The sequence below is a fragment of the Oreochromis aureus genome, linkage group 3 (assembly GCF_013358895.1).
Source record: "Oreochromis aureus strain Israel breed Guangdong linkage group 3, ZZ_aureus, whole genome shotgun sequence".
Classification (NCBI taxonomy): Eukaryota; Metazoa; Chordata; class Actinopteri; order Cichliformes; family Cichlidae; genus Oreochromis; species Oreochromis aureus.
The window spans coordinates 14643483-14671231 of NC_052944.1; the positions used below are offsets into that span (position 1 = coordinate 14643483).

The 27749-nt window shown below is 42.3% G+C and overlaps 2 protein-coding genes and 1 non-coding gene across 5 annotated transcripts in view; 2 read left to right on the forward strand and 1 right to left on the reverse strand.

Moving 5' to 3' along the window:
* The first annotated feature begins 2100 nt into the window (after window positions 1-2100).
* On the forward strand, window positions 2101-11797 carry batf2 (basic leucine zipper ATF-like transcription factor 2). 2 transcript variants are annotated; one of them, XM_031736744.2, is made up of 3 exons: window positions 2104-2957; window positions 3957-4076; window positions 7870-11797. In XM_031736744.2, the coding sequence occupies exons 1-3, from the start codon at window positions 2895-2897 to the stop codon at window positions 8941-8943; spliced, it is 1257 nt and encodes a 418-aa protein (XP_031592604.1). In that variant the 5' UTR covers window positions 2104-2894; the 3' UTR covers window positions 8944-11797. The 2 variants fall into 2 exon arrangements, with proteins under 2 accessions (XP_031592605.1, XP_031592604.1); XM_031736745.2 differs by lacking the exon at window positions 3957-4076 and having other exon boundaries at window positions 2101-2957.
* A 334-nt stretch (window positions 11798-12131) lies between these two features.
* The window catches only part of ppp2r5b (protein phosphatase 2, regulatory subunit B', beta), a 54480-nt gene continuing 38862 nt past the window's right edge, over window positions 12132-27749 (forward strand). Inside the window, exons 1-2 of one of the 2 annotated variants that reach the window (XM_039609673.1) lie at window positions 12132-12143; window positions 14786-15520. In XM_039609673.1, the coding sequence (XP_039465607.1) occupies window positions 15328-15520 (193 nt within the window). In that variant the 5' untranslated portion in view covers window positions 12132-12143; window positions 14786-15327. Of the gene's footprint in view, window positions 12144-14015; window positions 15521-27749 lie in introns of those variants that run through there. The other variant, XM_031736799.2, reaches the window with a different exon arrangement.
* trnal-aag lies at window positions 27645-27726 on the reverse strand. Its single transcript has one exon. It is a non-coding gene; the product is annotated as a tRNA-Leu (tRNA).

Sequence of the window (27749 nt, forward strand, 5' to 3'; positions counted from 1 at the left end):
GCATTCAGTTTTGAATAAATCCCCAACAGTGTTACCAGCAAAGCATCTTCAGACCTCCTCCTCCTCCATGCTTCACGGTGGCAACCATGCATGTAGAGACCATCAATTCACCTTTTCTGCGTCGCACAAAGACACAGCAAGTAGACAAATTTGTTTCTTAGCAGCTATTTGACCATAAAGGCCTGATTCATGCAGTCTACTCTGAACAGTTGATGTAGAGATGTGTCTGCTACTGGAACTTTGTGTGGCATTTATCTGGGCTCTAATCTGAGGCTGCTGAGTCAGATGAATGTATCCTCAGCAGCAGAGGTGACTCTTGGTCTTCGTTTCCTGGGCGGTCCTCATGTGAGCCAGTTTCATCGTAGCGATTGATGGTTATCGTGACTCCACTTGGGGACACATTCAAATTTTCATCAATTTTAAGGACTGATTGACATTCAGATCTTAAAGAAATGATGGACTGTCGTTTCACTTTACTTATGCGATTGGTTGCCATAAAATGAATTCTAACAGTTGTCAAATAGGACAGTAGGTACCAACCTGACTTCTGCACAGTACAACTGATGATCCCAACCCCATTAAGAAGGCAAGAAATTCCACAAATGAACCCTGACAAGGCAAACCTGTGAAGGAAAAACCATTTGTCAACAAAGCAAAGCGTGGCTACTTTCAGCAATCTAAAATATAAAACATATTTAGGGCTGTTTATCAATGTTTTCTTTGCTACATAATTCCATATATCTTGCTTATTAACATTTGATGTATCTACAATATAGAAAGTAGTAAAACAAAAGAAAAATGAGAAGGTGTGTCCAAACCTTTGACTGGTAGTGTATGTCATTTGGACCAACCACCTTTGCACTCTTCATTCTCTTCATAGCTGCCCTCACTTCCTTTCTAATCAGCACTTTCTGATTCACAAACCGTGTTCCACCCACCTTCCCCTCTCTTACATTTTCTACACCCATCAGTTCCTCAAAAGTATTTCTTCCGTCTTGTCAACACCCTGACTTGACTCATTAGCACATTTCCAACTATCCTTAATCACCCCGACCTGCTGCTCATCCATTCCAGCTCGATCTCTGTCTAGCCAATTGACAAGTTATTTTCACCTTCTTTTATTGTCGAGACTCACATATAATGCACTCTAAAGATTTTTTCTTGCTGTACACTCAGCTTCCCAGTTCTTCTTTGCACTTTGTTCATTTCCCACTTTTTTTCTCTCTTTTTTTTTAGACTCTTCCTTCAAATGCTTTCCCGTATGTCTTTAATTCACCACCAACTTTCCCTTTCTAATTTCCTGTCAAGAGGATACACCACCTACCTTGTTGGTACTTTCCCTCACTACTTCAGCTGGAAAACATTTTCACTCTTTAACACCAGGAATAGCAGCATTTGGGGGTTTTTTTTGTTTTTGTTTGTTTTTTTTAGGAAAAACTGAATATATCATACAGTGGATCTATTTAGGGCACTTGTCTTGTTCTACATTTTGTCATTTTACAGCCTTACACTAAAAAAAAAAAGGATTACATTCATTTTTCACATCACAATACCCCATATTTACAAAATGAGAAAAATTAATGTATTCATTTTGGAATAAGGCTGTAACAATGCAAAAAGCAGAACAAGTGAAGTGCTGTGAACACTTCTCAGATGTGTTGTATTTTAAACTGTCCAGCCCTTCGAGCCCTGCAGTGAGCCGGATTGGATCCCTTGGTGAGTCTTGTCTGGTCCTCGGACCAAATGTTTGGCATCTCAGAGATAAAATGTTACATTTCAAATTTGAGACAATAGTGTAAAAAAGTAAATAAGGGTAGCTTCTAATATTAAGCTAAGTTTAAAGGGGAGAAAGAAAAATAGAATAGAATGCCTTTTATTGTCACTATACACATGTGCAATGACATGCAGACAAAACAAACAAACCCTTCAGTCTACAGGCTGGATCAGGTATCTCTGAAAATCCCATGAGTAACAGTTATAATAGTAATCAATTATAGTAATAGTATAGTAATCAGTTATAATAGTAATCTAAGCCAAGCAGTCATTTTCTGCTTGGCTTAGAAGACCTGAAGGCTTCAGAGATCATCTGTGTCTGTCTAAAAGTTACATCATTTCCTTCCGAGAACTCTTCCAAGCGCTGGCTTATTTCTGGGGGCTTGGACAACAATTTCCTGGCAATCCGATTGAGAAATTCCCTGCACGTGGGGAAGGAGACACCTTAGTCTATATATGGTCAGCAGACCGGAGCCCTTCCTGCGCCTGTGAAACTTTCCCCAGCCATTTAACATAACGCATTCACGTGCTGTCGGAAATTAGCATTTCACACGTTGGTCGTTTCACAATCCGGACCTTAAAAGTGTGAAGGTAACATGTCGGAGATGTTAGCATAAAAACACGGATTTACTGCGTGACGTGAAGCTTCACAACAATGTGCGTGTGTGAGAGATAAATCGACTACACTTTGTAAGCACGTGTGGGGAGTGAAACTAACATGCTGCACGTGAAAGCAGCACGTCCTCCAGCTTTGCATGGCAACGGGTCAGTTTAAAATAAAGAGAAACCGAAAGAGAAAGAGAACCGCAGCATCATGTTGCATCATCTGTTGCCAAACCTGCTGAACTCATAAGTCATCAGATAAACCGACTGAGCTCCTCATTCAGCGCCACACAGTCACCAAGCAACACATCAGATGTTAGTCTGTAGCACGGCAACAGGTCCCAGCATTACCTGCTCTGTAACCTGCACTCCTGCTCTGTCCTGATATCCCGATAATCGCGTATGAATGGATACGGCTTCCCGTGCTGCACTCATGATCCAGGACAGGTGAAAGCCTCGTGCTGCCGCAGACGACCAGCCGACAGGTGAGCCAGTCTGCTGCAGGACCGTGGGTCAAGATGTCCCCGTTATTCATGGACTCCGGGTCCGAGTCCACCAGCCCCGGCAGTACTGCAGGATCGGTGAGTTCCTCTTTCTCCTCTCTTGACTCGATCATCAAATCCTCTATTTAAGTCATGCTATGGACCTTTTCACGCTGTTGATGCTAAGGGTAACCTTATGTGATGTAAAATTCACACAGATACTGGGTATAATAATGGGCTACAATAGGATAACGTTTAAAGAAACACCCATTCACTGTTTGTACTGAGTCATATCCTCTTTTGATTAATGAACCTCTGGCTTTTTTCCTTTTCCCGCTGTAAATAAAAATGATATATTATTAAAGCTAAAGTTATAATTATTATCATTATTGTATAGTAATATACAATAATATATATAGATATATATATAGTATTAATTATTAGTCATGCTAATCATCATCCACTGCCTCTAAAACCAATCAAAACCCACTATTTATCACCTCAGATACACTTTAAGACCTCCAAACAGATCTGTTTTTATAATATATAAAGTGATTTATTTAAATTTCATTTAAATTATTAGTGCCTTAATTATTATTATTGTTGTTAGTTTTTAAACTGAGTATTGATCTTCCACCTCTGGTGTCCTGAACCCTCAGTTCATGTCCGGCTCAGGTTATTTACTGCAGTTATCATGTGTGTGTGTGCAAAGTATACACAGATTATATACACCGCCTGTAGAACAGTCAGCAACAGCTGTGCTGAGAGAAAACTGAGCTCATGAAATGAATGGAAGGTGTATTCTAAAAAAGACCTGAATTATTGTGTGCAATAAAACCTTCCTTGTTATTCGTCATATGGTTTGTCAGCCCTCGTCTTTGCTTCACATCACGCGCTGCATCAAAGCAGTTCACGTATTATTGACCTGCCTTATTTTGAAGGTCCAGACGCACTGTCTCATGTGATTGGCGATTCACACCCTTTAAAAAGGAGAAAGCCAAAGCCAAAATAGAAGTGCATACTTGAACGCCCACTGTGTCACTGTGCGGTCTAATTAACCCCAGATATTTCTCCTTAATTCTGTCGTTGTTTTGGCAGGAGAGAGAAAGAGGGGGGCAACAGATGGGATCCAGAGGGACAAAAAGACGGGAGAAGAACAGGGATGCGGCGAGGAAGAGCCGCAAAAAACAGACAGAGAGAGCAGATGAACTTCATGAGGTCTGACTCCTTTCCCCCTCTGCTTCCTTCCATTGTCATCCTCCGAGTCTGTCACTTTCTGTCTCCTTTTCACACACAGCCTGTGTGACGAGCAGTGTGTGTGTGTGTGCACGCGCGTGCGTATTGTGTAATCTGGCAGCATGCTTGCAGGCGTTTCTTGTAAATAGCCTGCTTTAGGAGAAGGACTTTCACTCCCTCTGCTTTGCCCTCCCTACCAGCCCTCCCTTTCCTGTCTGCCATACACACACACACAAACGCACTATCACTCACACACACAGACACAGACACGTTTGTTTTCAATCTGTACTTGCCTGTCTTTTTTTTCCCTGGGTGGGGGGGGAAATTCCACAGGTCAGGGTACACATCCACACACACGGCACACACAGGGCACACACAGACACGCTTCCCAGAGCACTCAGTCAGATTTCCAAAGTATCTTTGATGGCCGCGTGCTTACACAGAAGCCTAACAGTGAACAGCCCTGAAAACTGTTTTAACATCATACCTGCATTACAGTTATGAAAACTATTAGAAGAGTTATTTTAAAAATGTGGTGTTCAAGATTTCTTACTGAGATTTGAAACCCATCCATTGAAGCAGAAAGTATTCAGGTGGCGGTGTTCTCTAAAATACTGAAATAATGTTAGTTACTAGTTACATGAAGAGCTAAATGGAACTAAGTTATAGTGCATCGTCATATGCTGGTGATTTTGAAAAGCAGTGACGATATATGACAACATATCAGTTGTACACACAGGTAATCTGTTGATGTGCATCTTTAAGCGCGGTGGGAATGCCGTATCTTGGCTCGCTTCCTGTGTTGCGTTCACTTCACTGGTCGCCTACTTTGGTTGTTTGTGATAGGTAATAGGTTCCTCTTATCTTATCTTTCTAAACTTTGCACTTCTGTATTCCAGCGACATTACTTGTCTCATGGTTTTAAAATTTCTCCCGTCACATGAGATCCGCAGTTTCGTTTGATACATCTGATAATTCTGTTATTAGTATACTCTGCTATTATATACAAATATATATATTTGTACAATTTTCTAGCCTGGTGAGATTTTCATGAGAAAATCTTCTCATTTTCATGAGAATGAGCCTAAGCCATAGAGTCCTATTTACAAATGTGTACAAATTCTATATCAAAGCTTCCCAACAGGTTTCTGTGCAGTAAAAAGCATTTGTTCTCCTGTCATGTCACTAATCTGATTCGTCCATCAGTTCACGCTCATAAAATGTGTTTAATTACTCTCATTCTGACAAAGAGAAAACAAAACCAACTGTTTGCCGTGCTGCACGCAACCTCGTGCTCTTTTACCACCACTAAGCTCTATTTTCCTTTTACATTACATCCTACCTGTTGTAACCTGCTCAATATGTCTGTGTGTACCAAATTTATGAATGGGCGTGAATGTGTGCGTGTGTCTTTTTGTGTCGGGAGCTCGCACTTTCGCTTTCCCTCTTTCCTTCTCTTTCAGTTCTGCTGTGTGTGTGTGTGCTTCACTTGAAGTTCTGGGAAGTGTCGTTGCCACAAGCCACTCGAACCTGTTAAAAACTCAAAGTTGTGTCAGCAGCTTATAATTCAATGGGACTGAGACCGTGACTCACAACTGCATAGCACAGCTCTGACTCTTCTGACCTTAAGAAAAATAAAGCAGATACATCTTTTTTTTTTTTTTTAACTGAAGTACAGTTTTCAGGGCAACTGTCAAGTTTACACTTTAGTATTAAAAGGAGACGAATGGTAGCTGTGCTGAAGTGACGGCTCATTAGAGTAGATTTGAATGGGTCACAGTTCAAAATAATCCTTATTTAAATCTTAAACTGGTGCGCTGGTGTAGCCGCTGATTTCACCCACTCCTTTAAAAGCTCTTCTTTTATGTAGAGGTTAAAGTGGGATTTGGCAGCTGTGGGAACCTCACTGCTGGGTGAAAATAGTCACTTAGAGACAAGCGGCATGTTAATTTTTGAACTCAACAGTAGATTTTGTGTGTGCGTGTGCACAGAACTGCTAACTAACCAGTGTAACTTGCACCACAATGACTAGTATTTTCATGCAACCTTCACAATTTCACAATATATGATTAAAAAACAGTATGCTTAACAATAAATCATGTGTAGATTCAAGTACAAGTAAGATATGCATTTCCCTTGCTGAAAGGTTCTTAACTTTGAAAACAGTTTCTCATCTTCTTGTCCTGTTCTCTGTTCACACATTTCTCCCTCTTTGAGAGTGTTGTAAGTTGATCTCTTTTTTTCTTCTTTTCTTAGGAGCTAACTTTTCTTGGGAACTTTTCTTAGAACTACATTTTTTTGGAAACTAAGCAGATATCTCCATGCCATCAGCTGAAAGCAAATCATTAGTCATTATGCATTAGTCAAATCTGCCAAGCACATTTAACTACTCTGTACTTTACAGAATGAGCCGGAATGCTGCTCCGGATTGTTCCGGCCTACTTTAAGCGTTGTCTTAAGGCGACATTTCGTGGCTTTCGTCAGTGTTATCTCCCTGTGTTTGCGTTGGTTAGTCGGAGATGGCCTGTAGTTTTTATGGAAGACGTTGAGTTGTCTGTGGCAATGCCTCGCTAAGCAGTAGTGAAAGAAGTGTGACCTCAGCTAAAAACAGAGAACCTTTGCCTTCATCGTCAAAAAGTTGTGCCTTTTAACGTGTGTTGGTTTCAGCGATAAGGTTCAACTTTTACTTTGAAGATCTTTGTTCTTGTTTGCGTCTTGTTTACTAAACACTGTTTCGAGTTTCTCGGCCGGCTGGTGGTTAGCTAGCGAGTGTTTGCAGGAGTTGGTGCCTTCCATGCAAACTACCGGCGACTCTGCTAGCAACCAAAGCCAAAGCGGTGGTCGTGGAATATACATTTATTTTCCCCCTATAGTGACCGGGGGTTACCGAGGGTCATCAGCTGATCTCTAGGCCTAACTTACTGAGGTCTGATTTAGCTTTCTTCTTATTGTCTGCTCTTTGCGACTCGAAGGTTTGAGCAGCAGGTGATGGGACTTCAGCCACAGCCTGACCGAGATGACTATATTAGCCATATCCCCGGCAGTTCCAAGAGTAGAAAAAAACAGTCAAAAAGAGTGAATTTTATTGTTAAAGACTGAGTTCATTCGTTTTATGTATTTGAAACTATGGCCACCATTGTAACAGTATGTATATATGACCACTAAAAGAAGGAAGAGCATCTCGAAAGTGCTTTAAGTTTACCGCTAAATGTAAAGAAAACCGTTGCAGATGCTCCAAAAAGGCACGTTTATTTCGAAAGCTTTTTGCCACATTTCAATTCTAAATTTTCCTAATTAGACCCACGCATTAGTCTGCACTGATCAGCAAGGAATCACCTTTTGTTCTCTCTACACCGCCTACCCACTCGTTTCATGCTGATCTTGCAGTGCTGTCACTTAGGAGCAATATTTCAGTTCTCCTTTGGGGTTCTGGCGTTGGCCACACTTCATCCGCTTTATGCCTCTTGTGCTTTCTATTGCTGCACACTCTCAGAGCCTTAAAGGAGAGCGTCATTAAGATTGTTTCGCTGTGTCGTTTTATTACTGCGCAGCACAGGCTTGGTGTGATATTATGTGGGTGGCATGTGATTGTGTTCATTGTTTGTCTTTTGATGTATGTCTGTAATAAGTTTTTATAGCTGGTGAGCACCTCGATTAGGGATAATAAAGATATACCTGACTTTGCTTCTTTACTATTGAGCCCTCCGCTTTGTCTTTCCCCCCCCAACCCCTTATTTAATCGCTTCCTTTTCCCCTTTGCCCTCTGTCTCCTCAGGAACTCCAGAGTCTGGAGCGCTCAAACTCGGCTCTTCAAAAGGACATCGCTGCATTGAAAAAAGAGCTGCACTTCTACACGACGTCGCTGGAGCGTCACAAACCTTACTGCCGCCTCCCCTCTAGCCTTGCGGGTTCTTCTTCCGCTGACTGTCAGACAAGCTCCAACCATCACGGAATCGCTGAGGCCTCGGACTCCAACGTGGCTGCTTCCTCTCCACTCTCCTTCTCTCTGACCTCCATGACCTCCAGCCTGGGACTTCAGAGCGTTGACTGCGTCAAAAGGAACCACGTCTCTCCTCCAGCTACTACAACATTAGCCTCCTCTGCTCATTCTTCACCTAAGATCTTCAATTCCTCCTCCTCCTCTTCCTCCAGCCCAGTGACGATTCCCTATTCTGCATCTTTTACCACATACACAGCTCCGCACTCTTTATTTAGCAAAGAACCTATAATGACCTCAAGCACAACAAATGGTATACCCATCTGTGACGGTCTTTTTTCAAACCCTGTTCCCTCCGGTGTCCTCTCCACAGCCACGCAGCCCACGCCGGAGCAAGACACCCTCTGTGAAATTGATTACACGGCTGACGGATTTTTTAAGGAGAAAACATCTTTTCTAAATCCTACAGCTGATGCTACACCCCCTTATTCCCATTTAGAGGCTGGTAGCGCGGGTGTGGTAGCACCGGGTTGCATGCCCCAGCTGCCTCCATGTCGGTTTAGTGGAAACCAAAGCAGTTCAATTCCACCGTCTACTTTTTTACCATCACCTCTTCAAAATCCTCTTCCTCCTTCTCTTTTAGCATCAGCAGCTTCAGGTTTGGAGCCATCACCCGTGCCTTCTTTTTCCTCAAACCAGAGTTATGATCAAGACAATACATCAAACAGTGTGTCTCTGCTCTCCCTGCTCACTGTCCCTGGTCCACTCGATATATCTCAAGCTACCTCCAGCAGCTTTGATAGGGCTCCGTCTGAACCTCCGCCATTGGCGCCACAACCAGGGGTTCCCTCAAAGGATCTTGATCTTTGTGATTTTTACGACTGGCTCATAAGTGGGAATAATAACCAGTAGATCTACAGAAAAGTCATTTTAATTCATGTGTTGTGAGGAGATGACCTCTGGACTCAAGCTAGTAACAAACTAAAGACTGAATGTCTTCTGTCATATTTCATATTCATACCAGATGCTACTTATTTATTGAGCTTTCTGTTACGAAAATGCAGCGATTTCATGATTGATCTTCCATTTGGTTTGGTTACAGAAAAATTGTCAATCTGAACCCTGCAGTCTCCAGAATGCAACCGGTAGCTGACTAGAATCTCATGTATTTGTACCTCCAGCATCACAGGTTATCTCATCCTCTCTGAGACTAAAGTAATCTTTATGTCTGCGCTTATTAGTGAGTAGCATAAAAATGCCTCCCAAACTTTGAGGGTCTGGAGCAGAAATCTCTCATTTCAAGCCAAAATCCAGTCATCCTAGCTGAGAGTCGAGGATTTTGAAATGCAAACGAACGCAATAAATTCCAGTGTCTAAAAAGACATTTTTCCACCGTCAGTAATCAGTTTGCAGGCGCCGCTCTTTCCTAAATCATGAAAAGAAGACATAGTAAAACTGAGTCAACATGGTGAAACTTGTAACTTTTAATTTTAGAATGGGTGGAGCGGTCCTCTCACTTCCTTGCAACTTCATTTGTGCTGCAGCACAAACGCAGGGCAGTGCCAAAGTTAATCACAGATCCTTACTCACTTTCTTCTTCTTCTTTTTTGTGCACCTTAACCTTAATTGAAGACACACATTCTCAGCACATATTCTGCTACTGCTGCTAACTTATATTTAAATCTTAAAGTGAAATCAGCCTCTTTCATGAAATCGGTGCGGCTACTATGAAGTCCCGGTGGGATCGCTGGCCTTCTAAATTCCCTGTGATACACTGCGAAGGGCTGGTTTATTACAAGGTTGCATTAGAATGTAGTGATCCCAACTATCAGAGTTAATAATGGAGCTAACTCTCTAACAGTGTAGCTCAAAGTCTTGTACAGAAACGTTTTAGTGGTTTTTTTTGTCACGCACTCTTATGACTTGCTTATACAAGCATGACTTCCATGTAGAAGCACACTATGAGATTAAATAACCTCTTATATATAACCGTTGACTGGTTAACCCTTCAAAGCCTGAACTGTGAAACGATTACCTACAAATTCAAACTTTAGTGAAAATGGAGTGTTTATTGAACATTTTAACGACATTTAAACAAAAAAAAAAAAATTAACTATTAATTTGCATCCTGCACTTTTTTTTGCAATTTATTCCTCATAAATGAATCGGAATGAAAATATCTCACTGATGATGTAGATGTCAGGATGATGTAAACCCACGAAAACTGTATCAGCTGTACTTGGCTTTAAAGAGTTGAAGATGGACCTGCAGCTGTTGTTGCTTAAGTTATTCATTTTATGTTTATTCATAGAGCCCAAAAGGATAATTACAGCTGACATAGAAATAAAAATAGTTTCTGGATGTCACGGGGTGGGTGATGGGGGGTGCACACAAGTATGCTGTGCATGGAGTAATAGTGTTTACCCATTTTCAGGTGGATTGGGAGCAATAATTACCCTGTAATTTTAATTCATTTGTAATTTAAAAAATCTTTCTATAAATCAGATGCTATATCAGATGCAGCTCTTGCTTTCCATAAAAAAATATAAAATTGTTGGTCCAAACTGCCAATTTAACACAATTTATGTTTTAGTACATTTTTGTGCTCATTTCAAGTGATTTGACCCTGTGAACCAGGAGGCGGATTAATGTCTTTTAAAGGAACTGCTGCTGAAACAAGTATTTTTTCCAAGTGATCCTTTCATTTAATTTTTTTTAAAATTTTATATATTTTATATTCACCCTGTATGGTATACCTGTATATTTGTGCATATGGCGGCTGTGGGGCTTTGTATTATTTGTATTTATCATGGATCAAATAATATATTGAACAAGGAAACTAATAATAAAAATTATATTAAAATGGGTTTTATGCTTTTAAAAAAATGCTGTCCTGATTGAGGTTTTTAAAAAAAATTTTTTTATAATACAGTAAAATTTTCAAGCAGTTCAGCTCACTCATTCATATGTTGTGTAACCCTGAGGGCTGAGAAACCTTAAACCTTAAACTACAGCGTGGCATCTGGACCTTCAACTGATCCATTTGTTCACTGAAGCCTTGACAGAAATAGTCTCAGTGGAAATGTGGCTGTGTCGAAGTTATTCATAATGAAGGGAAAATGGAGAAAGGGCTGTGGTATGTCAAATTACACAAGAACTGGATTGAAAATCAGTAAGAGCCATTGCAAACACACTGCCAAGATGATGAAAAAGCAGAAAAATACAAGTCACTACCAGTCATGGATTGGTTTCCTCAGAGCACGGACCTCATTGTTGTTGAAGCAGGGTGGTCGCAGCAGGCCGGCTTGATGGAACTTAAACCAAAGGCAGCCAACATCCAAAGAAGAGCTTTGAATGTCCTTCAAGAAGCCTGGAGAGCTTTTCTGAAGACTACTTGAAATAATGTCAAGAAAGCTGCCTAAGAGAGTTCAGGCTGTGACTTTCAATAACTGTACAAATTCTATTTTTGGCATTTATATCCTCATATGTTTGCAAACCTTTCAGTAAACCAGTGCATCTATTCCTCTTTTTCTGTCAAAGCATAACAGAATAAGGAGTTACTTTTGCACAGCACTCTATAGTATTAACACTGCATAACCAGACAACCTGGTCTTGGTCACTGTTGCTAAAATAAACATGGTCTCTGCTGTAGTAATGTTTTCCCTGATGTTTTAGAGGACTGCTGTTGGTGCTGTCAGACTACTCATAACATAATGGTGATGAATGCTGGTTGGAGGGGCCCCAACAGACTCCACAATGTCCACTGTGCACAGCTAACAACTGCAGACTGCTCTAATAAAAAGCTCCAAAATGCTGTTGATAGAATATTGGTTAACCAGCGCGTCTCTAACAGCACCACAGCCTCCCTGATAGCAAATGTAAAGCAGAGCATCAATGCTGCCCTGACCCACACTGTAAACTCTGTGTGCGTGTGCGTGTGTCTTTGTCCCGGAAGATGACTGGGTGAACTCACCTGATACACCACATAGGGGACAGGGGTGTAATGTAAAGTAAAGGACGCATGCGCAGTTACAGCACTGACTGCACTGTAGTCTCTATGAGATAAAATAGGCTTGTGTGTGTTTATGGGGAGAAAATCAGTGTGTGTGTGTGTGACTTTGAGAAACAGATGAAAGGCGCGGATAAATGCGCCTTTAAATGCACGTGCGTGTGTGCGTACGCGAGAGAGTGAGCGGGAGCAAGTGGCTGAGCGGACTGAAGAACAATGGATGGGACTTGATCCTCAAAGCCAGCTTCACCTCAAATAGGAGGAGAGCAAAATGGGGGAAAAGGGAGGGGGAGGAATGGGGGGAGGCGGTGAGCGTCAAAGCGGTGCACTGATGGAGGATAGGAGGGGATATTTCTTTACTGGATGAAACAGCAGTGAGAAAGCCAAAGGTGGTGCGGCAAGAGCAGGAACGCCGATGAAACACCTGCTTATAATCGACCGGCTTTAAAAAGCCAGGGACGGCCACGCGTAAATAAAGGCAAATAAATAAATAACTCCATCCTATAGCGTCATCCGCAGTGAGGAGGCTCACTCCTCTCTCTCCTTGCACCACCTCAAGGCTGAGGAACCTGCGTCAAAACGCGGAGAGTGAGACGAGGCGGCATCTGCTCCGCGCTTTCAAAATAAAACCTTTATTTTTATTTATTTTTTTGCTGGCTGAGGCTGTACTCTGCAGTGAAAATTCAGATTCATCATAGCTGACTGCCTTAATGCTTAGTGCATGTACACGAAAAGAAGTTAAACATGTTTGATTTTCTCTGTTATCCATGAGAGTATCTGTGTAGAACAGAACGAGTAAGAAGTTCTTTCTGTGCATCCATTATACTTATAAAGAAAGAATTCCTGAGCTCAGTTTTTATTTGTTACATCTTGCTGTTGCTGTCTAGACTGAACTAGAGAAATCAAAAAGAGCCTTTCAACCTTGCTTTAACTCTACAGTTGCCAAAGTAACCACTGATCAAGGCTTATTGACAAAAGTTTGACATCCATGCTGATCCTGAGGTGCTGACTTAAGGGGGTTGCTGTATTAAAATCTATTTAGATCTCTGAAGTTCGCTTTTTTGCAGCTACACAGAAGTCTTTAGGCTCCACCAGTAACCCTCACAGCCTAAAACAGCTTTCAGGTCTGAAAAGTTAAGCCACAATTACTCTCACAATTACTCCTCTGGTTGTAAAGCAGAAGTACAGTTGTTTAGAATTATCTGGGACTTCAGTAAAAACCTTCCTGATGAGTTCATGGTGAAGGCCACTAGTTTCCAGTCTTATTTATTATAGCGTGATGTTCATTTTATAAATTATGGTCACAGTTAAGGCCTTTAGACAAGGTTTGTGCAAATATATCGTTCATCAAAAAGATTTTTCGGATTCACCTATCATTAATACAGCCGTTCACACTGACCGCGTAATTTTGCTGGATGAATTTGCGGCATTTATTTTTTGAACCAAGCTGGATTTTCCAGATCCAGATAAATAAATTTGATCAATCAGATCACTGCATTTGGCATCAAATGCACTTTTAGTTCTTGTAGCATGTACGACATACACAACTATATGGAAATAGCAAAATAATACTACTGAATGCTGCTGAGGCTTAAAGCACCTTAACGGCGAGCATTAATAAAAGTGACTGTGTTATGAGGTTGTGGCACTGGTGTACTGGCCTTAATGGCCATTATACCCAGCTTTACGAGGATAAAGCGGGTTATTCTTTATTCTTTTGTGATTTTCAAGTAGCTGCTGTATCCACTTCTCTCTCATCATATAGAATAGGAAACGTCACTGACAAAAAGTGACGTCGGTTTGGCTACTATCATCTTTTATGTACAGTCTATGAAAAGGGGCTTGATTTCCGCAATCCACACACACGCTTGCACAGGTAGCCTATTTTATTTTGAAAGTCAGGGAGCTTCATTTCCTGTATGTTCCCGACTCATCGCGTGCATGTTGACGCAGCTCGCTGAGTCGCTGTAGGACAACCGGATAACGGGAACGGAGAAGGGGGTACAGGAGCAAAAAACAAAAAACAAAAAAACGCGTCAGTGTGTCAGACGCAGACGGTGTTGCTATTGTATAACACAGGCCTTCAGCTTTTCCTCTCCCGGCTGCCCCTGCGCGGAGGAGCGGCCTCTTTTTTCTTTCATTTACCTTTTTTTCCCCTGTCCTCTGACCGCGGAGGGAGACGCCGAGCGGAGCGGAGCTGCGGGGCTCGCCGTTACATCGGAGGACCTGCACATGTCGGTGCGGTGAGGGACCGCTTGTTTCCCCGCCCTGATACGGTTGAAGGAAGGCAGCAGGAGGAGGGAGGAGGAGGAGGCTGAGTGGACTATAACATCTTTAGCCTTCAAGGAAATCAAAGGAAAAAAAGAAATATCAGGTTTTAACGGTTTAAAGAAGGACCCATTATAGAGAGAGAGCGGGGGGGAAAACGAGGCAGAAGGACAACAGTGATGCCGCAGCTGAAGTGGGCCCAGATTGATGATTTCATGATATCATCATTCACCGCCAGGACCGAGCACTGATTTTTATTGATAAAAATAATAGAGGAGAAGAAGAAGAAGAAGCTGCAAAGTGGCACGGAAGGCGTTTGTTTGCGTCTGATCCGGATAAACAGGAGGTGCTTTTTGTCTTTATGTTTTTTAAGCCTATCAGGAGCTCAGCTGCATGATATCATACAGCAAATAAACATCCAAATCCAGGCTGATGACTTAGGCGGTGTGTGACGCCAATACAGCAGCAGCAGCAGAGGCGTGTGTGTGTCTGTGTGTGTGTGTGTGAGGAGGAGACGCGCCTGTCTGAGCATCATCTGGTAGCTGTTCCAGGCTACTCCTGCACGGCGATGATACACAAGCGATTCTTTTCATCTGTGTGTGAAAAGCTGAAGCTTCGAGGATGATGATGACGATGATGAAGATACCATTTCCAGTCCGGCTCTGATAGAGACAACGAGGCGCGCAGCACGGGACTGGACCCCTAGAAAATCTCGCTCTCTCTCTCCCGTCCTCACCTCTCCTCCGCCTCTGCACCTTTCTCCCCCCCCTCCCCCCCTCCATACTTTCTATCTCTCACCCCTCTCCTCCTCCCTCCTCCTCCTCCACCACCACCACCCCTGGAGCCTCTTTTTTTTTTATTCTGATCAGTTGATAATCCATCTGTGATTCAGATAGCCACCCACTCCCCCCTCCCCCCTCATCCTCTGCTTTATTCAACCTTACATCCTCTTAATAAACATTCCCCCTGTTACACACTCACTCGCAAAAGCATCCACACCACCTCCACCTCCAGCCATCATGGAGACGACCAAGCTGCCTCCGTCCAGCCCGTCCTCGCCGACCACCAGCTTCTCGGTGCCGTCCGCGGAGAAGGTGGATGGCTTCCCGCGAAGGTCCATGCGCAGGGCCCGGCAGAGGAGGTCCCACAGCTCCTCTCAGTTCCGCTACCAGAGCTCCCAGGTGGAGCTCACCCCGCTGCCCCTGCTCAAAGGTGAGGCTCTGATTTCCCCAAAGCAGCCACAGATCAATGTGAGAAACAACAGCTGGAACATGTGACACTGAGAAAGCTGTGACAGTAAAAGGTCATAGTCAACTCACTGTGTTTGCCTTCTTTGCTCACCCACACTACTAAAACACAACACACACACTGATCCACTGACTGGTTTCCACTTAAACATGCTCTCCTCTCAGTCCTTGTCAGGTCTGACAGGCAGAGGTGACGGTGGTGGATTTGGTTTATTTAGCAGATCTGCTGCCTGTCTTCTTTTGGATATGTAAAAGGCCTGTTGTTGTTGTTGTTGTTATTCTAATTCTTCTTCTCTGTGCTGGGACAAACAGTCCATTTCATTAGCAGTTAATAGATTAACATGTGTCATGCATATTTCCCCCCTCCTGTCCAATGTCAGAAACAAGTGAAAAAATGACCCTCTCAATATTTCACAGCCAAATAATAACAGAATCAGTTTAAGGTCCTTTTAAAGCAGCAGTGAATTTTTACAGTGGAGGAGCAGAAGTAGTCAGTGCATTGAATCATCGTTGCATTTCTGGCCTTTAGGTGGTTTTGAGATGTGACTGTTTCTCAGTCAGGTGACAGTGAAGTGTCTGTTTTTTTGTTTCAGTCGAGCTCTCATCAGACCGTATGCTTCCTTTTGAGCTTTTTTATAATTTGTCTTTTGTTTTCTTGAAGATGAATTGCTTGCATGGAGTCACTTCATTTGCATTGACCACTTTCACCCACACTAAGCAAACCCATCCAACATGTGCTTGTCTTCTTGATTGGCTGATAGTGGGGTGGGGCGGGGGGGATGAGAGAAGAGTCTCTCCATCATGAGGCCTCTCCCCTTCACGGTCACTGTCGGTAAGACTGCCTCGGTGAACGAACCTTGGGTTGTGAAATCTGTGAAACGCCAAAGATGTTGACATTCAGGCTGGTGCAGCATCCACCATGAAGGCAGGCAGAGCTGCGCTATTTGCAGGTCTGTCGTTGCCATAGCTGTAATCCCAGAGCTGCAGTTACTACACAGAGGCCAATTTGATCTGTGCAGGCGTGTTGTGGCCTTTCAGATTCAAGCCCCGGGGATGCAAAAGCACCACCCTGCATATCCTGTAGATTCTACCTGCCTGCGTGAAGCCTCCTGGTCAAGCCACTAGGCATGGACTGCTTTACGAGTGCACTAATATTTGGGCTGGCTAAATGTTCAAAGATTGTTTCTGTTTATCTTTTATAATGAAGATTTGTTTCTTAGCCTAGCCTGGATTTGGTGCATCCCAACATCATACTGTGGAAAACCTGTGATTGGAATACCTAAATGAATGTGCAGTGGACTGTAAAGTAAAACAAAGAAAGTAAAGTGAAGTAAATGCATGGATTCATGGATGATAGAATTTTCTGAATCCAGCTGTCAGCTCTGAGCTTTTGCTGATTGGATGTCTTTGGTTTGTGGATGCTTGGTTTGGTTCTTGCACAGTAACGGGCGTGAAAGGAGTTCACTGACATTATGGCTTTTCTATAAACGTGCTGCAGCATTGATTTCATGCACAGGTTCTTTAACAGCAGATATTTTCTTGCTAGGCTTTGTGTTTAGGCAGCGAGTACACGTTAGAGCTGGCCAGATCAATAAATTTGTACTTTGCTTCACTCAGTCAACAAACCCCATCGCTTCATGTTCCGTCCTTTCTATATACGTTCTTGCTCTTCTCTGGCTTCGTGACTTGTCTCCTGTCTCTCTCGCTTGCGTGTACAGTACAAAAGCAGGTTGCATGTGCTCGTGTGTCCTTCTGACCCTTCTTTATAAGGTTACTCCCCCTTTCACGTAGCCTGCAATCTCTTCCCATTAACCCTCTGAAAAGAAGACCTCTGTGCTTTCAGAGGCGGCGTGAGGTGTGCGCGCCTGCGTTTTAACTTCTTCTGAAGCATGTGAGCGAGGGGTGTGTGCAGCAAGGTGATGAAAGGTTTTTACCGCATCAGTACAGCGTCTTTGGTTGAGGTGGGTCTCTGCACATGTTCTGTAGAAGTCCCAGCTACTGCACATCTGCTGCTGCACTGTTTCTGGACCCCCTTGAGGAACTGATAGTAAGACGCTGTAGCAGGAGAAGCATCTGGTGTGGGGAAGTCTCTAACGGGCAGTATGTAGGCCAAGTGTAGACAGACTTGTGGGTGTTTTTCCCTCCAGGGAGTCACATTCTCTTTGTTAATTTGAACTCCTCCTCCTGCTTCTTGCACTCGAAGCTCTGAGCAAAGCTTCATCTCATTCTTGTGATATGACAGAAATGAAAACGGAAGAGTTGACATTTAACAGCGAACTAGAATACGTCGTAAAAATACGCGTCATTTTTAAGCTGAGCAACAGTCAACTACTCTGGCGCACACAGAAAGCCCCCAGGTTGGATTCAAACCTAGGACCTTCTTGCTGTGGGGCAACAGCGCTAACCTCCCCACCACTGTGCTGCCTCTGTGGTTGCTTCTGTGTTAGTTTTGTAACAGTCTATTTGTCCAGGGTGTCCTTCACCTCTCGCCCTGTGGCATCTGGGATAGGCTCAAGCACCCCCACAACCCTGATTAGGATAAATAGAATGGATGGATGGCTTAGAGCAGAAATATTGAGAACCAAGGACTTTTTTAAAACATGTGTTTGATCTTGCTTCAAAACAACTTATTTGCACATGGAACCGTATATTTTCACTAAAAGCTCTCAGTGGCTTAAAGCCAACTCTCTTGTTAGTGGTATTCAAAAGGCATTGCAGTGAAAAGTGAGTCACTAAATGTAAAATAGCAAACGAAAAGGGAGGTTTGGGGAAACGTGAATGAAAAACGACATTTTCAACCGAGTTCAGAGATTATGAATGACTGGACAGCAGGAATGATCTAACAGCGTGTCTTTTTCAGGTCAGAAGACTTAAACAGGCCAGTCCTCTGGTCTCTTCAGATCCACGATCTGTAGTATCATCGTGTAAAGTTCCTCAAGCTGTTAGCTGATCTCTGAGAGGTTCATTTCCTCACTGACCATATTAATGGTCCCTTTTAGCACGGAATCCATTCATAGCTTCCATCTTTGCGATCTGAGTAGCCTGCGAAATATATCTGTCTTAAAAATATCTTTTTTTGTGGGTTAGACAAAGTTCAGTCCAGAATCAGTGCAGCTCTCTAAGAACAGAAAGTGTAGCGAGGTGGACAGTAAATGTCTGGAAGTTGAGGTGTATTTGGACATTTATTGAGTCACGTGGGACGGAGGGAAATGATTATCACAGTTATTTTGATCAATATCAATCACTAAATATAATGCAAAAATGTTTTTACTGCACTGTCATGTAAACTGTTTTCACAGTTTACATAACTGTTTGCTGCGACATTCCTGTTAATGTATAAATCTTTGCAGCAGAATAAATTTGCTTCTCTTTATTTATCTAAATTCAGAGCATCTCATTGAAGAAAAATATAAAATATAAATTGTACCAAAGCTTAATACAAAATTAAATCAACAGAGCTGGTCCACTTTAACACTGTGCTGCAGTCCTGTGAGTTTATCTTTGCAGACCAATGTGTGTTTGTGCATCTCCTAGAAGCAAAATACATTCGTGGTGCCTGCATGATAAATGTAAATAAAATAAACTTGAAACTTGTGTATGCCTTTCCACTTCTCCTGTGATCTTTTGCAAGCAGCGCAGGTTTGCAGAAAAAAGGCGAAAACATCTTTTTTGTCCAGTGTCTTGACCATTTTGCTGAAGTCTTCGTTAGTTACTGTTTATTGGTCACATATTATGCCATATCTTGCAAACTGGGATGCGATTGCTTGACTGACTTTAGTTCAGACTTCATCTTTGTGAGTTGGGTTGACACGCCAACATGCTGTGCAGCCTCCTTTTCCTGGACGTGTGAGTTTGTGTTGGATGCTGCGCCGTTTCTCTTTGACCTCGTGCACTGGTCGTGCTGCAGATTGTGGCGTGTTTTCAGACAGCTGACTAACTTGAGTTTCTTTGCAGTGCAGCCACGTGGCGCCCTTATGATTTTTTCTTGGTTAACGTCTTTTGCCCTAAATCTGAATTATTTCCAAACAACAGATGACGATCTGCTTCAAGGGACAAGCTCTTCGCCTTCTGCTGTGCCACAAATTTGAATTTTGTGTCAGTGCTGTGTTATCTGTTGCATATCACGGAGGTCAAGCGCGCTCAGGGAACTCCACACTGTGCGGTCCAGGGAACAGCTGTGATTGGCACATGCAGGCACAGTATCAGGCGCCGATTTAGGGAGCGCTTGATTTGCCTTTGCTTTGCGTTATATTGGCAGAGCATGCAGTTTTAGTATTGCTCAGTGAGTTTTATTTAATTTAACGAACGAAAATTGTGATTGAGGTTAAAGCTCGACTGTCCAGCCCTAGTTGGAGGTGGGTTGCAAAGCAGCTTGCCGTTTTGAAGCAGTTCTAGACCTGCTGAAGCAGTTTATATAACATACACTTTATGAGTTACGTTATTAGATGTGTAGACGGGTATCAGCTAATCTGAGCTTGCTGGATTTTAAAAAATGCCGGCAATGGACCATAATTAGCACCCCATATTGATGCTGTAATCAGTCATATTAAAGTTTATGTCATATCTGTGGCGAACTTCACAGATATGACATAAACACATGTGTAAAACAGACTGGTCAAACTTTAGTGTAAGCAAGCAACTACCTTGCTAGTGCGTTGTTGAACAAGGTATTGACTTGTGATCGAGATTCAGGGCTAGTGATTTGACGTCCAAGTGTTTCTTGAATTACAAGATGAAGGAGTGTTATTAATATTATTCTTCAGATAGTTAGAGACATTAAAGAATACTATGAAGGTTTTTTTGCATTAAAGATGAATAATGTAAGATAAACACATGAGACTTGTGAAACTCCAGTAAACAGGAAACTGATCTGGAACACTGAACTGGCTAATAAAAGAGTAGCAGGCACAGCCAAGAAAGTCAATTAATCCACAGATGAAGGGTGAAGGATACTGGGTCCCTATAATCCTTTTTTACAGTGTATTCATAGTTGGCCTGCAGCATGCGTGTGCGCACGTACACTCACACACAAACACAGGCATTTCACTGCTCTCTGGGCGCTGTGTTTTAGGACTGGTTCTTCAAAGCGGCTGCCTCGTTCTGCAGAGGACATTTGGTCTAAATACAAATAGAAACACCTTTTTAAAACGTGAAATTTATGATTTGTTAAATACTTTACTAGTAAAAGACTCTTTTTAAAAAAAGATCCAGAAATACTTTTTTAAGAACAGCTGACACAACCTCACATTTCTGTTCCAGTTTCCTAGAAGAATTTCATGAAATCGTGAGATTAAAGATCGCCTTTATTGCAATGAGCACGTGCTCTTGTTTTGAGTGGTTCTGCTTCATTGTAATCTAAATTCTCCTGTTAAAACTGAGCTTTAACAGCAAAGTTTTAAAATAGATGTCAATAATTAGCTTTCACAAATGAGATCAGGTTCAATTTCAGCAAAAGCAGGTGATTATAAAGTCAGAGAACCAGCACATACAGATACAGAGCCAACAGACCGGCATCAGCGATGTTTTAGACACGGTGAAAGCATTGCCTTCCTTTCCACTCTCTCCACACTTTCATCATTGCATTAAAAAATTATAAAACACTTGAGGATGGTGTCCAGTAAAGATGCTGGGAGTTAATGGTTTTGGAACGTAGCCAAGTGGATCTAACTGTCCGCGGTCCTCTCCTCCCTGTTTCCATTTGTAAAATACCCGAATCAGTCTGAAAGTGAGCAACACATGGTAGCTCTTTACCTGCCAAACCACCCATCCATCCATTAGTCGATGAGCAATCCAAATCCTAAAGAAGTCATTTTGCAGGAAACCAAGTAACTAAAATGAGTGAAAAATACAGATTAATTGACTGGTAAGAAAGTAAGAACTGATCAAATTAATCACCATTAAAGGTTAAACATTGTCCATGTAGATATTTGAGCTCTTTGAAGCTCTTATATCACACTCTTTAATAACCGAAACTTTTTTAAATGCTGATAACATGTTCGTGACTTTCTGCTGTGCAGAGCACATAGACTATAACAATGGATAGTCACCGTAACATCACCCTCTGGGTTAGTAAAATCCAATATGAAGCTTCAAGAAAAGTATTTTTCCGGTTCCATCTCAGTGTTTTGAAACCGGACATGATGAGCGAGGGTGGATCATGTCCGCCAGAGGGAGTCGGCCTTTGCTAGGCATTAGAAAGAATGGAGGTTTAAAGCACTTAACTCAATGGCAGAACATTGCACACACATACAGTCAGGTTAGTTTGCCATGTAGGGGTGGCGGGGGATTGATATATAGCGTGGTATCGCAATATTTTGTGTGGGGATATTGTACTAATGCATAGACGCCGAATACCAATATTTTATTAGATACATTCGATTTTATGTGTCATGTCTATGGTGCTAACACCGTAGACTCCATGATTTATGGATTCAGGTTCATTTACAATGACTGAATGGTAGATACCAGCTCTCTGGCACAGCCTACGTACATTTTTACATTCATTTTATAAATCTGTGCTGTGTTGCCAGGCTTTTATTTGTCTCACTTTCCACCTTTCTTGTATAAAACTTCCTGTCACATAGTGAGAGTGGTGCTGCTGTCTGACAGGACTATAGTGCTGGCTAGGGACATCTAAGAACAACAGTTAATTGCTGTTGCACATAAATAAATATGGATAATTAGCTTAACCTATTAGTATTTCTGGTGCCAACAAGAGGGGGCAAAAATATTTAATCGTCTAATTAATTGCACATATCCCTAAAGGGATTCACCAGTCAGATCCAGAGTTTTGGCATTTTTTTCTTTACATATTATAGAAGAATTTGATTGCAGAATTATTGGCTGGGGGTGCTCATTGTCCCAGTTTTAGTCCTCCATTTGTTCAGGTGCACTACAGTCGCCTGCCTAAATAGAGAACAGGCTGTTAGCTCAATGCTCCTTCACAGTTGCGATGCTCTCCCCTGGGGCCACAGACACCAGCACAGCTCCTCGGTCATGGGTCTTGTGCCGCTGCTGGCAGGCCAACGAGACTAAGGTCGCATTCCTGTTCGACATCTAGTCAGCAGACACGCAAACTTGTGATTAAGATCTGTGGCCTTTTCCCACACCAAAGAGAATTTGCACATATGTGATTCAGGATGATTTTTGAGATTACCGAGCCAGCTGTCGCCATAGATTAAAACAGGAACCTGCAACTGCTGTGAGCAGGCCTGACATCCACTGACCTTGACATCCACTCAGTCTCTGTTCCCTCTGCAGCTAACTTTCACACTTTTCTTCCTGTTGCACTTAATATAGTACAGTATACTGGAAGCCTGTGCTTACGTTCTTGTCTGATTTACAGTAATTCATGTAGGTCATGTACAATCCGCACAGCCTCTTTCTCAAACAGACTGAATTGACATGAAGAACAAAACACACCATGAGCAATAACATCAAAGCAGAGTTGCCATTGCTGCTGGTAGAAATATCAACAGTGATTGGTTAAAATGAAATAATATGTGTGCTAATAGAGAAGCCGACATGGTGAATTAAAATAAAAGCACCTGCAGTGCAGGACAAATGTTATTACTGTACAGAGAAGTGTAATTAATTACAGAAGTGATGTCCAGATAGCAAATAAGCATGATAGGAGCTAGAGTTTAGGAATAGGTCTTTTTCAGGTTTTACCACCCATCAGAGGGTGCCCCTCCCTGAGCCTGGTTCTGCTGGAGATTTCTATCTGCTAAAAGGGAGTTTTTCCTTCCCACTGTCGCCAAAAGGCTTGCCTGGTTATTAGGCTTTTCTCTCTATTATTGTAGGGGGTTTATGTTACAGTATAAAGTGCCTTGAGGCGACTGTTGTTGTGATTTGGTGCCATACAGGGAGTGCAGAATTATTAGGCAAATGAGTATTTTGTCCACATCATCCTCTTCATGCATGTTGTCTTACTCCAAGCTGTATAGGCTCGAAAGCCTACTACCAATTAAGTATATTAGGTGATGTGCATCTCTGTAATGAGAAGGGGTGTGGTCTAATGACATCAACACCCTATATCAGGTGTGCATAATTATTAGGCAACTTCCTTTCCTTTGGCAAAATGGGTCAAAAGAAGGACTTGACAGGCTCAGAAAAGTCAAAAATAGTGAGATATCTTGCAGAGGGATGCAGCAGTCTTAACATTGCAAAGCTTCTGAAGCGTGATCATCGAACAATCAAGCGTTTCATTCAAAATAGTCAACAGGGTCGCAAGAAGCGTGTGGAAAAACCAAGGCGCAAAATAACTGCCCATGAACTGAGAAAAGTCAAGCATGCAGCTGCCAAGATGCCACTTGCCACCAGTTTGGCCATATTTCAGAGCTGCAACATCACTGGAGTGCCCAAAAGCACAAGGTGTGCAATACTCAGAGACATGGCCAAGGTAAGAAAGGCTGAAAGACGACCACCACTGAACAAGACACACAAGCTGAAACGTCAAGACTGGGCCAAGAAATATCTCAAGACTGATTTTTCTAAGGTTTTATGGACTGATGAAATGAGAGTGAGTCTTGATGGGCCAGATGGATGGGCCCGTGGCTGGATTGGTAAAGGGCAGAGAGCTCCAGTCCGACTCAGACGCCAGCAAGGTGGAGGTGGAGTACTGGTTTGGGCTGGTATCATCAAAGATGAGCTTGTGGGGCCTTTTCGGGTTGAGGATGGAGTCAAGCTCAACTCCCAGTCCTGCTGCCAGTTTCTGGAAGACACCTTCTTCAAGCAGTGGTACAGGAAGAAGTCTGCATCCTTCAAGAAAAACATGATTTTCATGCAGGACAATGCTCCATCACACGCGTCCAAGTACTCCACAGCGTGGCTGGCAAGAAAGGGTATAAAAGAAGAAAAACTAATGACATGGCCTCCTTGTTCACCTGATCTGAACCCCATTGAGAACCTGTGGTCCATCATCAAATGTGAGATTTACAAGGAGGGAAAACAGTACACCTCTCTGAACAGTGTCTGGGAGGCTGTGGTTGCTGCTGCACGCAATGTTGATGGTGAACAGATCAAAACACTGACAGAATCCATGGATGGCAGGCTTTTGAGTGTCCTTGCAAAGAAAGGTGGCTATATTGGTCGCTGATTTGTTTTTGTTTGGTTTTGAATGTCAGAAATGTATATTTGTGAATGTGGAGATGTTATATTGGTTTCACTGGTAAAATAAATCATTGAAATGGGTATATATTTGTTTTTGTTAAGTTGCCTAATAATTATGCACAGTAATAGTCACCTGCACACACAGATATCCCCTAAAATAGCTAAAACTAAAACAAACTAAAAACTACTTCCAAAACATTCAGCTTTGATATTAATGAGTTTTTTGGGTTCATTGAGAACATGGTTGTTGTTCAATAATAAAATTATTCCTCAAAAATACAACTTGCCTAATAATTCTGCACTCCCTGTATAAATAAGTTAAAGTCTAAATTGTGGTTTTACTATGCAGCAGATCAACAATCATGTTCTGAGCTGCCCGAAAAATGTTCCCAAGGTCTGAGTGTGTGTGACTGTATGTGCATCTGCGGGGAGATCATGGGACGCTTTTCTATCTTGAGATCTTGGAGAACATTGTTGGTGCCAGCAGCTACCTCAGCAGGAGCTCAAAGAGAAAACACACAAAGCAGACTTTCTGCTCAGCCCGGCCCAGCGACTCATTCTCTCCCACTTTTACAGCTTACATTGCATATTTGACTGTAGTGAATGATGTAATCCAAACATGGAACAACAGGAGACCCATCGTATAGGGAGGGTCGAAGCTCTTCTTCAAGCCCTGCCCTATGTCTCATTTTCTACTTTTAAAATTAGGGCATAAGCAAACATGTATCTGTATTTGGAAATCACAAGATGATCATACTCGAACTATTCCTGTAAAACGAATGCCACCAGAGGCTCTAGTTTTGCCGTCCCAGTTAGAGGACCATCTTATTGGTAAAACAGCAGCAAATGAAGGGCAAAAAAATAAAAAATAAAGCATTTGTTTCACCACAGCTGTTTCTTGCAGTCATCCATGGTGTTGGATTTCTGCTCATCAAAAATTGATACCTAGTTGTTTATTATTACCTCCCACACTTATGTGAAAGCAGCAAAACTGCAGCACGCACACATTTTCATGCAAACAGCCGCCCGTGTGCAAACTAGCGTTGGCATTTCTCACTGATATTTGAACCATGCCAAAGAAATATCCTCATAAGCGAATAGCCATGCATGATGTTCTCCGTCCTTGACATTTTCATCACTGGCTGCCAGCAGCAGTGGCTTTTCAAAGGGCTGCTGGGTGGCTTCAAATAACTGAAGACCCTAAAGGATGCTGTGTGAGCTTAGAGAGCGTTAAATCTCCCGTACCTGAACAAAACCCATTCTGCCAGTCGATGTAGCATTTAAGCATCTCTAAAAGCTGCGAAACACCCTGCAGACATGAGACAAGCGCTACAGACAATCAGACTCTGTTTCGCAGAGTAACAGATGGTGAGTTGATGCATTGTGGGATAACAGGAAGACCTGATTGTCATTTCATGTTTTGAATAAGTGGTTATGTGAAGTAATAGTTTAGAAGCTCATGTTCCCCTTTAAGATAACAAATACTCATCCGCACAGTAGGTAGTCAGTCTTTTTGCAACTGCGCTTCTTAGCAGCGTTTCATTTGCCTGATTATGTTATCAACCCACTGAATGCTCTTTACCAGGTCGAAGTATGCTTTTTTAGTGCCTCTGCTTCTGATAGGAAATGCATTTCAAACGCTCCCACTGCTGATTTGGAAAGTACAAAAATACACTGCTGCTTGTGTTTCGTAATGTTCTCGAAAATGGGCCATTTTCATGGCTAACAATGAAGGGATTAGAAGGAAAAAACATGCCGTCAGACATTCATATTCAAATCTTAGAGAAGATGCTAAAATCTAACTGAATAAGAAAATGGTATTTTATGTAGATAGAAAAAGACTGTAATTTTGTTCAGTATGAGACTCACTGTGTTTGAAGTTAAAAAATAAATAAAGGTTGATATCTGGCAGCGTCACACTCTGCTAATGGGATAAGGACATTTCTTTGAGTTAGAAGATGAATTCTAATGAAAGTTCAGTTTCACTCTTTCCACTTGTTCAGTGCAAACCGTGCTGGTGATGTACACTCACCGGCCACTTTGGCTGTTGTATTTAATGTGTGGTCAAGACGACATAATGTACTTTATTAGGTACTAATAGTGGTACCGGGTTGAACCTTACTTTTAATTCTTCGTGGCACGGATTCAACAAGGTGCTGGAAGCATTCTTCACAGACTTTGGTCCATGTTGACATGATAGCATCACACAGTAGCTGCAGATCTGTGACGTGAATCTGTGGATTGCGATCTGGTGAATGGAGGGCATCAAGTGAGCTCCTTGTCACGTTCAAGAAACCAGTTTGAAATTATTTTGGTTTGATGTTATCCTGCTGGAAGCAGCCATCAGAAGATGGGTACACTGCGGTCATGTAAGGATGGAAATGGTCAACAGCAGTACCAACCGGAACTCTCGGTAGTACCATTATACCACCAGTCTGAACCAGCGATAGGAGGCAGGATAGAAACACGCTTTCATGTTGTTTGTTGTGCATTCACAGATGCTCTTCTGCATCTCTTGTTTGTAATGAGTGGTTATTTGAGTTATTATTGGTTTTCTATCAAATAAAAACAGTCTGGCCGTTCTCCTCTGACCTCTGCCATATAGCTACAGATGGTTGTGTGGGAAAATATAGTAGATCAGCACTTAACTTGAACTTCAGCAGCATTTTGATCATATGTACATGCCTAAATGTATGAGTTTCTGCAATTCATTGGCCGATGAGATATTATGTTAATGAGCAGTTGAACAGGTGTACCTAATGCGGCGACCGGCAGGTGTAGATAAAAAGTAGCCGTGTAAACCTATTCGTTAATACATAGCAGAAAATGGGCAAACTTGTAGCAACATAGTGGCTACACTGCGTTGTTTTTCTATGTCTCTCTGTTTTAAGAGAGCTGTGGATTGAGGACACAACAATGCATTCCTACCCTGAATCAGAATACTTTATTAATCCTTAAGGAAGTTATGTAAAAACGTCTGGCAGCGGTGGGATTCGAACCCACGTCCCCGAAGAGACTGGAGCCTTAATCCAGCGCCTTAGACCACTCGGCCACGCTACCACAGTGCCTAAGGCGTGCTCTTC